Consider the following 10,193-nt stretch of genomic DNA (forward strand, 5'->3'; position numbering starts at 1 on the left):
AAAGTTCAGGACTATGAAAGTTAGTGCTAATCAGTTGTGTTTGTATATATACTCCTACAACAATATACACCATTATATCAATTCCTATCCTATTAGTATTACTCTAAACCTAAAAAAAATTTAAAAAAAATAAAAAAAAAACATTTCTTAGCATTCAACAAAAAATGAGCAGTTTGTTGGACAGTTTGAAGAACATGTCCATTGAGAATGGGGACCTATTTTATTGGGCAGCACAAGCCTGTCCTGTTTTGAACACTCCAGTAGACTGGAAAGAGACCCCTGAATCTCATATCTTTGTGCTTGATCTTCCTGGTGTTAATAAAGATGCTGTTAAGATTGAGTTTGATCAAGACAGAGTCCTCCAAATTAGCGGGGATAAAGGTCTTCAGGAGTCTCGAGAAGGCGAGAAATGGCATCGAATTGAACGGATTCAGGGTAAGTTTTGCAGGAGATTTCAACTGCCAGAGAATGTTAAGGTCGATGACGTAAGGGCTAATATGGAGAATGGTGTGCTTAAGGTCGTGGTTCCTAAACACGAGGTTAAGAAACCCGAAAAGAAGGTTATTGAGATCATGGAGAAGTGATCATGGATTATAATCTATATAAGGAAGAAAAGATTCAAGTATGATGAACTCGTGTATGTATGTGTGTGTTATATCTGCAATCTGAATAATATGATGTATCAGTTGATGTTTCGTCAGTAATGTTATGTGTTTTTAAGTGTATTTATGGTGTAATGTTTTGTTTATAGAGTATGCTCTCTTTTAAGTTTTACTATACATATAATTTGGAATCGAGAATCGTTGAAGACCCTCATCATGATCATTATATCCGATGTATGATCAGGGTCTAAAGAGGAGAATGCAGCCAAATAGTCCCTCGACTCCAGAAAGATCCTCCCAAGCTTGCAGTTTACTATATAAGTTTAGCCCTTAAACATGAAATTAAAAATAACGTGAAATCGTTTAAGATGGTGTGTGTGCATGTGCAAAGACGGAATATTAACGAACCGATAAGAAAGATAGAAAATTGGAATAAAAATAACACAAAGAATCTGCACTTATGCTCAAATAAAGCTTTTAGAAGGCATTCAAGTATGCAGATAAACAGGCAGCATTGCTGTGAATCAAAATCTCTATGGACTAATAGTTTTCACAAGCCATGAGATGGGTTCGGGTTGCATCCAAAAATGGAAGTTTTACCCTTGTTACCGGAACATTTATGGCTCCGTAGCATCTCTGAGGATCAAATACGATGTAAGTGTGTTGCTTCGAACCATCAGTATTCTCGTCTTCTAGAAAATACAGGTGTTGCCCTGCGCCAAAACCTTCTAGAAGTTGGTATGATCTTTCTGTTTGTTCCATCGTCAGACAAAAATCTTCATTACCTGTGTTTAAGGAAGAACATGCAAGTATTTATTACAAATCAATCCAAATCCAAAATAAAGAAGATTGAAGGAAAAGACAGAACCGACAGGCTGCAAGCTCCAACTGGGTTTGATAGATGAAATTTAGGACACTCGAAATTTGTTGTTCAAACTCATGAAATGGCCCATCTTTGAAATTCAGCTTTCGTAGCTTGCACAATCCTTCCCCCATCTCCATCATTGCACCCTTGTGATTCTGTGTCGATTTTTAGTAAGTGTTAGCTACAATCAATTCGTTCAACGTTGACCAAAATCTCGGTCGGGTTGATTTCGAAATGCCAAGTACACTCCATTTTATTGGTTTTTTATGGTTGTACTTGCCGATACACTATTTTAATTGTACTTCGTTCAAAATTATAAAAAAAATAAAATTTACTTTGAGATGAATCAACAAAAAATCTCACTTGATTATGTTTTAAGTATAGATTGACAATAAATTATGAACAAATAGTGACTGGTAAATAGTGAAAAAAACAAAAGAAACATTCGATTAGAGATTAAGAGGGATTATACACAAAAGATTATACTTTATTCGACTCTATCTACAAAATGTCAAATCATAATCCACATATATTCTACTCTTCTATTCATTCGTATTTGTTGACATAAATAAGCTCCAAAAAATGTTAATATTTGATGTTAAATGTTTAAAAGAACAGAAAGATTAAACCTACCTGGTTGAAGAGATGATAGAAGGCAACAGCACACTGAAGGAGAGCATGAAGCAAGGTACGAAGAGGGTCGTAAGAATCAAACCATAGAGATTCAAGCAGATCATGACAAGCATAGTATTTCCTCTCATTGAACAGTTTCACTGCTTCTTCAAACCTCGCCAATCCATCACCAGACGCCTCCTCTTTCTCATCCGAAGACACATAGCGGTACGATCTTACCAAATATTTACAGCTTCTTTCGGCACAGGAGTACTCATTGCATTTGATCAAACCCGTGACCGTGAAACCAGAGAAAGAAAAATCACAAACACCGGAACTGATACGATGCTGATAATGAGAAGAAAGAGGAAATACAGATGGAGTGGAGAACGCTATATGTTGTAAGCGCAACATTGCATAACTCCAGTTTCACATCCAAAACTGAAATCCCTCCCTTCTTTCCTTTACAGCCACATGACAAGATATTTTCATAGAAGTATATGGCTTTTGGTTTTCAATGGACTTGGAGAAAAAATAAAAAGCAGAAAAAGACATCAGGATATTTACGTCTTATCTGAGTGCACAGCTACCACTAATCAAATTGCTCTAGTAGTGATATGTATTTTAGATAATATCAACAATTACTCTCCAAAATCGTTTTACAGATCCAGTTCATAATGACATAATTACATAATACACACATTTTAAATGGAGTCGATCTTTAAACTATAGTATTAACAAAAGGAAAACCAAACATTTTACTTCATATATATATTTAACAGGCAAAGAGAGAGTAGAACACCTTCCGAGTAACAATAACATCGAGATTGATGCATCAGCTTATTGATATCAGTGAACATAGCTGCATAGTGTCAACCCGAAAAGAATAACAAGGAGACTGAAGCTTAAGAAGAGGAGCTAGCAACATAAGACGGGTTGAAAGCCTTTTGTTCACCACATGCAAGCACTTCGTGAGGTCCTGCTTCCTCTCTGCCAACGCCCATCAAGTCAAGGTAGTAAAGGTAGTGAGAAATGATGTTCGTCATGCCATCGACCTCACCCTTTCCACAAACAAGATCTCCGTACAAGACATTCATGGTGGTTCCAAAGCCAGGGATTCTCTTCGACAAAGTATCATTCTTGGTGGGCTTCCAGTCGCCTACGAAAACTTCATGGGCTGAAGGTTGTCCCTTCTTCATTGGAGTCATCCACCTCCAAATTGCAGCTTGGAAGGCCAGGGTAGCATTCTGCTCAATGTATTCCGGATGATTCAGCAAATCCTCCTTCAGTGCCTCACCTACTGCTCCATAGTTGTAATTCCTAGATCAAAAGTATCAGCATTTACTAAGAATCCCCATTATTATATAAAAATGTTTACTATTTTCTACCATGTAATCATAACTAATACTTTTCTGAGCATAACCACATATAACAATGCCAAAGCCTTAATCCAAATAATACACTTAAGCTACATGAACCAAAACATTGCTTCACGCATTCCACAACAGTAACCAAGCCTTTTGATCATCACTTGCCATTTACAGATCAGCTTTCAGTGTATAGAGAGAATAACAAAACTGTGAGCAAAAGCCTTCATACCTGAAGGACCTGCTAAAAGTCAGCTTTTACTAATTTCACAATGGCTAATCTATGTGAGGTAACTTTCCTTAATGTTGAGTACATATGAATTATGATGAGGCCTGACAACTTGCATTGCACATCAAGTGAATAGTGGGTCATCCTTCTTCTAAATGTAAATTTATAGTCCTAAAACATCATGATCATAATCAACAACTTTAAATATTAAGTTAGATAAGGAGAAGACACCCACTTAAACTGCAATAACACATATTAGTAAGTCTATCTTGCCTGTGGCATAAGTAAGATCAAACGGGAGTGCGCATACACACACAAACAGAATCTACCACTCCACAAGGTTTATAAGAATTTGACAAACACAAGCATAAAAACAGATGAGCAAGAGATTTTGCATACACATACCAGTAAATAGGGATAGCACCTCGGCCGTAGTAATCAACGCCAGGTGAGCAGGGGTATGTGTACTTGAAACTGTCATCGCAGTAAGATTGGCTAGGGCTCAGTTCCTTATTATAGCAAAGTCCCCAGGCAAAAGGTCCACCAGTAGCAACTCCATAACCACCTGAACACATAATGTTTTATGCTCATGAACACAATAATGAAATATTTATCAGCACAAACCGACTTCTTCCAAACACACAAAGTTCTGTTACGGGCAGATGAGAATATGAAAATGGAAATACGGACAGCAACCAGCACACAGATGATTGTGAAGGAAGTAAGCAAGCAAAAAGCAAGCCACGTTTACCACAATTAGAACACTGAAAAAATAATCACATCTCTGAAAAACCAAGTATCCAACATGATAATATAGGTAGAATTTGAGGTATATCTAGACAAGTTCTGTCGTAAAAAAAAATCTAAATCGCCAGAAGCAAATGAAGCACCAACAATGAATATATCCCTTCACATATGCTCCAATTTCATGCACACAACATATTCAGTAACAGTCATACCATTCCCATAGAGAAGCTCTACTCCTCCGTCCATATGTTCCACAATTTCTTTTTGCTTATCTCAGTTAATTTGCTACTTTTTTCCTTTTATAGAATTGATCCCTAGTCCCACCACTTTCTTTAATTTTCATTCACACATCGATTCTCTCTTTTAAAATCATCCGCACAACATATACATTTTGTCTTATTTTATCAACAACAGTGCTCCAATCCTTAATATTTGTGAAAATCTCCTGGTTAGCAAACTCAGGGGTCGGTGGAGTATTAAAAACAAAAATATGTCAAGCATATGCTTTCCAAATTGCAAGACAAAGGATCAAACAATTAAGTTTCTCAAGAATACTCCCTATGTACGCTTGATGTTTCTACACTTACTACATTTCTATTTTAAGCTTCGGTCCCATTCTCTATTGATCACAAATTCACAATCACAAACTCATTATCTCTCTCCGTTTAATTTATATGCATCTTTCGTTCGGTTGTTTTTTTAATTTTACATTACAAATTAACAATATAATTTCCCTTCGTTGTAGCGAAATCTAATATACAGATTGAGTAGCAAACTCAAGTAACAAAAACTGAAATAAATTAGAAATTATCAACAGCAGCTAAATTTCTCGTAAATTAAGGAAGAATCATCCTTCAACTTTTATAATCAAATTTAGACAAAAATTAAATTAATAAATCAATCAAAGCAGCGTTATCCAAAATGAAAATAGAAAATAAGAAGAAAAAAAGAGAGAGAAAGATAATTACAGGAGGTCTTGCTGCCGACATGACCAAGGAAAGCCGCAAGCTCCTTCATACCCATAAGTTTACCACCAGTAGTACAAAATCCTAACGGTTGGTAAAGAGCAGCAGCAGTAATAAATGATTGATAATCCCAAAACCCTACCGCATGAGCTTCTGGTGCATTTCTCTTTGCAAACAACTGCTCAAACTGGTACGTTTGAAAGAAATCTGTAATCGTTTCATTACAACAAAATTTAGACCATTCACTACACTCCCATCCTCTAGTACAAACCTTCTTCCCTTTAACAATCTTCACCTTTGTTTCTTCTGACATATCCGCCATTGTTAATTCCACCATTACCATCAATGTTAACAGAAAAACCACCATTGCCGACACTTTTTGGGACGCCATTTTTGGTGAGCTTACGTTAGTTGGAATTGCAAGGAAGAGTTAAGTTGAGGTAAATAAAAGGAAGATAGAGAAAGTGATGGAACAACTGATGAATTGATTAATTTACCTAAATTGCGAGATTTTTTCGTAGGGTGGAAGGGAAGGAGAGAGAATGACAAAAGCAAGCAAGGAATGGAGATGGGAATGAGGAGAGAGAAAGAAGGTGGGCTATGGCTGTCGAAGTAGAGAGGGAAATTAGGAAAGTAGGGTAATGGAAATGAAGATTCTAGAGAGATCAACGGTAGAAAATTAAAGTAGATTAGTTAATGATGCTGATTTAATAGCGGGAAGGTGTGGATGTTGAGAGAATTGCATATTTGCATGTAAATTATGAGGGCGACCACCCACCTCCCTCTCACCGACACTTCACGGATCACAAATTAAGCAAAAAAAAAAAAAAAAAAAAAAAAACTCCTACTTCCTAATTTAAAATGATTTAAAATGATGCACAATGAATTTGAATTTGACATGAAGTTAAGTTTTAAGATAGTTCAAATAAAATAAATCTTTCTATAAGATAGAGTTATTCTATTTATTATTGGATTTGATCTACCCAAATATTGGGTTTCAGGGGGTGTTTGATTTTTAGCTTGTTGGTTGACTTTTGATTTTTGACTTGTTGGTTGGTCAAATTGTTAAAAAACGTGTTTGGTAAATGGCTTTTAAAGCAGTTGAAAAGCTGGATTTTTAAGCCAAAATGAAAAAGCTACTCCATGTAGCTTTTTTTTGTTGGCTTTTAACATGTTAGCCCACCTTTTCTCTAACTAGTTGTGGGCCGCGTGCTACGCACGTGGTCCCCCAAGTTATACTTTCGAATTTCATGATGTTATGTTATACATTTTTATTAATAATAATACAAATAAAAATATTAGAATATCAATGTGATGCAAATGTGTGAAGAATTCGAGGGATGCAAGTGTATGTTGGGTTGTCAATGTGCAGTTGATTCATTCTATTTCAACCAATAATTATCTCCGACTAAGAGCTAGGCGTGAAATGATTCATTCTATTTCAACTAATGCGTAATGCCTAGTTGTGTAAGAATGACGATATATTATATACTCTAACGTTAATGCCAACGAAGTTATGAATATACGAGTTTAAGTGGCAGAGTACTCCCTCCTATTCTTTTTACTTGGGACATTTCCTTATTAGGTAAATTCACTCCACTTGTCCCATTTCCTTTTTTGGCACTGATTTTTTTACCTAAATGCCCTTAGTTCACACACGTAATTACGAAAGTACCCTCGCTTACACTACTTACCCAAGCAGATTAATTACATAATCACTCATTAATACCCTTAATGATTCCCTCCCTTTTTAAATTAATCCCCCCATCCTGAACCCACTAATTGAAACCCTAACTCTCTCTCTCTCATCTTCATCCCTGATTGTGCCTCATCTTCATCTTCCTCCTTCATCCCCATTGTTACTGATTATCGTCCTTCATCTTCATCTTCATTTCCTTCATCATCTCCCTTCCCATCTCTCTCCCCTCTTTTTTGGTGTTCGATTGTCTTATAGATCTAGGTTTTATTTTCCTTTGGGTTTTCGAATATGGAGTCACCAAGTTCTTGTCTTTCTTGTTGTCTTCATCCCAAGAAAGTGATCTAGTTGGTCCTCCTAATTCTTGGTTTGACTTCTACAATCGAGCTATTCCATCTCCTACGAGCTTTGTTGAAATGGATCCTAACTGGGGAAGAACTTTAACTTCTGAGGATGAAGAAATTGAGGGTTTATTTGATTTACAACTAGATCTGCAAGATCTTTATATTGAGAACTTGTGCCCTTCCTCAGATGAAGAATCACTGGATGATGATGATTTGGTTTCTGATTTTGATGTTGGAGGACCATTCTCTCGTATGGATACATCTTTTCTTTTTGACTTATGATGATTTTGTGTATGTGTTTTTTATGGTATGCATGTCTGTGTTGGTGTTCTGATTTTTTTCCCTATGATTTTTTTTGAGGGTAAACATTTGATTATAGCGACAAAAACCCTAAATCAACTTATTTTGCCACCAATCTAGGGTTTTCAATTCATAAGCCACCAAACATCATGTTTATAAGGCTATGTTCTTACCAGATTCAGGAGGGAATTACTATGGTTTATGGGGTATCTGTGATGAGAACATTTTGTTCTCTGAGATGAATTTTTTTGATTTTGTTTTTAAAGCCATCAATAATCTGTTGAAGCTGTCATTTTCATTTAAATGTTTATGGTTAAACAAATTGATGATTTTTTTTAACATCGTGTTTACACCTAAACATTTACCTAACATAATTCACCAAAAAGTGAGTATAAACATGTAACCGAAAAGTATACTCATATCTGTCATATATACATGCTACCTGTCACTAGTGGAAAAAAAACGTATTTGTTGCGTCTCATTTGCTGCGGTTTTTGTATATTCGCAGCAATAAATTGCTTGTTGCGGTTTCAAATGAAAAAGAATTAGAAAAAAAAAAACAATTAATTGCTGCGGTTTAGTGGGATGACCGCAGAAAATACTCCATTGCAACATTAATTGCTGCGGTTTTGCTTGTGACCGCAGCAAATAACTGTTAACTACTTCATTATGTTGTTGTTTTTTGCTGCGGTTGTTTGATGCCCGGAGCAATTAAGTGCCATTATAATGAAATTGCTGCGGTTCCCCCTCGAAGCCCGTAGCAAATATTGTTTCTTAAAAATTAAAAGAACGACGTTCCAGTAGATACTGTTGTCTCAAAATTAAAATTAACACCCGCCTTTCAAACGTTCCAGCCATTATTCACACTTACTGTTGTATCAAAAGCCCTCCTAAAACCCACCATTTTCGCACATTGCTACTGTTGATTCTTCATCGTTGTACTGTCTGTCGTCTTCAATTTTGTTTGTCTTCTTCATCATTGTACTGTTGCTTCCTTCAGTTTCGCATACCCAACGAACATTTCAACCTAATTAAATCGACCATTTTCGTTCTTTTTCTTCTTCTTTAACATTTGAAACCCACGATTGTTGCTTCCTTCAAAAACCCACGAAATCAGGGCTTAGTCTTGTTCTTCTTCAAGGTATTATTTTTTCAAGCTTAATTTAAGTTCTTCAACCTTCATTATGTTTTAGGGATTTAGTTTTTTTATACTAATTTTTTTTTCATTGTATAGGTTATAACACCAAAACCCACAAAATTCAAGGTATCTTTTTCATTTTGATTTTAATTAGGTTTAAATTTGTCATACTTTATGAATGTGTATATTGTTGTTGTTATATTTTTAAGTAATTTCTTCATTTTATTTATCAATGTGTGTGGTTTTTAAGTTTTAAATTTATCATAATTTATTTCTAGTTTGTAAATTAGGTTAATTAGGGTTGTTTATGGTTAAATGAATGAGTTGTTGATATGAATGTTAATTAGTTGTCCAAGTTTATGAATGTGATTTTATTTTTATTGTTTTTATATGTTATTAATATATATAAATATTAATTATGGTTAGTATAATAAACATCATTTGGACAGTTCAAAAAATATTGTATTATTATTTGGGTTAATTAGGTTTAAATGAATGATTATTACTTAATTTTGTGCTTCATTAGGGTTCGTTAAGTATATATGTTTAAAAGTTGTGTATTAATTTTTTTTTGAATCAATTAATCACACTAATTAGGATGACAAAAGATCGTTCTTGGATGTTTGGAAGCATTGAATCGTCGGAATTTATTGATGGCATATTAGAATTTTGTAGTATTGTGGTTGAACATCAAGTTAGGACGGGGGGAGTTGGTTTTTATTGCCCATGTGTCAGCTGTGGCAATGTATCAAAGGTAGATAGTGTTGATATCCTTAGGGAGCACATACTTCGACGTGGGTTTAGGCCTCAATATCATGTTTGGGTTTGGCATGGTGCGGAGGGAGTTTACAAAGAGAAAAGTGTTGTTGAGAACGCCAATAATATGGCCGATGTCAATGAGGATGTAGTAGATCATGTTGATGGGTATGAGACAGATGAAGAGAATGTCGATGAAGATGTGGATCGTGTTGATGAGATGATGGGGGGAGTCGAGGATGAGTTAGGAAAACGTCCTCGTGTTTTTGACCTGTTGACAGAGGCTTCTCAAAAGCCTTTGTACCCTGGATGTATAAAGTTCACCAAACTAACAGCAGTGTTGACAATTTTCAACATTAAGTCAAAGTTCAATTGGAGTGACGCTAGTTTCACAATGTTATTAGAAGCGTTAGGTGAGATGCTTCTTGAGGAAAATGAACTTCCAAAGTCGACATATTATGCCAAAGAGCTCATGTGTCCTTTCGGCTTAGAGTACCAGAAGATTCATGCGTGTCCGAATGATTGTGTGTTGTATCGGAATGAAAACGAGAACTTAGAAGAGTGTCCTAGGT

The 10,193-nt window shown here is 35.6% G+C and overlaps 3 protein-coding genes across 4 annotated transcripts; 1 reads left to right on the forward strand and 2 right to left on the reverse strand.

Moving 5' to 3' along the window:
- The first annotated feature begins 94 nt into the window (after window positions 1-94).
- On the forward strand, window positions 95-771 carry LOC130818762 (class I heat shock protein-like). The gene has a single exon (XM_057684961.1). The coding sequence runs from the start codon at window positions 165-167 to the stop codon at window positions 582-584; it is 420 nt and encodes a 139-aa protein (XP_057540944.1). The 5' UTR covers window positions 95-164; the 3' UTR covers window positions 585-771.
- A 270-nt stretch (window positions 772-1,041) lies between these two features.
- LOC130818761 (uncharacterized) lies at window positions 1,042-2,607 on the reverse strand. Of its 2 annotated transcripts, none has more exons than XM_057684959.1 (3): window positions 2,101-2,592; window positions 1,475-1,622; window positions 1,042-1,387 (listed from the first exon to the last, which is right to left on the reverse strand). In XM_057684959.1, the coding sequence occupies exons 1-3, from the start codon at window positions 2,491-2,493 to the stop codon at window positions 1,143-1,145; spliced, it is 786 nt and encodes a 261-aa protein (XP_057540942.1). In that variant the 5' UTR covers window positions 2,494-2,592; the 3' UTR covers window positions 1,042-1,142. The 2 variants fall into 2 exon arrangements, with proteins under 2 accessions (XP_057540942.1, XP_057540943.1); XM_057684960.1 differs by having other exon boundaries at window positions 1,247-1,387; window positions 1,471-1,622; window positions 2,101-2,607.
- Window positions 2,608-2,692: 85 nt separating this feature from the next.
- On the reverse strand, window positions 2,693-6,113 carry LOC130818760 (chitinase-like protein 1). Its single transcript, XM_057684957.1, has 3 exons — window positions 5,391-6,113; window positions 4,081-4,240; window positions 2,693-3,399 (listed from the first exon to the last, which is right to left on the reverse strand). Exons 1-3 carry the CDS (start codon window positions 5,776-5,778, stop codon window positions 2,985-2,987), a joined length of 963 nt encoding a protein of 320 aa, XP_057540940.1. The 5' UTR covers window positions 5,779-6,113; the 3' UTR covers window positions 2,693-2,984.
- Between the last annotated feature and the right edge of the window lie 4,080 nt (window positions 6,114-10,193).

This window comes from Amaranthus tricolor, chromosome 7 (genome assembly GCF_026212465.1).
Source record: "Amaranthus tricolor cultivar Red isolate AtriRed21 chromosome 7, ASM2621246v1, whole genome shotgun sequence".
NCBI lineage: Eukaryota > Viridiplantae > Streptophyta > Magnoliopsida > Caryophyllales > Amaranthaceae > Amaranthus > Amaranthus tricolor.

Coding starts and splice junctions, on each gene's coding strand:
- LOC130818760 (XM_057684957.1), bottom strand. CDS start 5,778: ATGGCGTCCCAAAAAGTGTCGGCAATGGTGGTTTTTCTGTTAACATTG. Junction 4,241..5,390: donor TGTCGGCAGCAAGACCTCCT/GTAATTATCTTT, acceptor TTATGTGTTCAG/GTGGTTATGGAGTTGCTACT. Junction 3,400..4,080: donor GGTGCTATCCCTATTTACTG/GTATGTGTATGC, acceptor CTTTTGATCTAG/GAATTACAACTATGGAGCAG.
- LOC130818762 (XM_057684961.1), top strand. CDS start 165: ATGAGCAGTTTGTTGGACAGTTTGAAGAACATGTCCATTGAGAATGGG.
- LOC130818761 (XM_057684959.1), bottom strand. CDS start 2,493: ATGTTGCGCTTACAACATATAGCGTTCTCCACTCCATCTGTATTTCCT. Junction 1,623..2,100: donor TCTATCATCTCTTCAACCAG/GTAGGTTTAATC, acceptor AAATCGACACAG/AATCACAAGGGTGCAATGAT. Junction 1,388..1,474: donor CCAGTTGGAGCTTGCAGCCT/GTCGGTTCTGTC, acceptor CCTTAAACACAG/GTAATGAAGATTTTTGTCTG.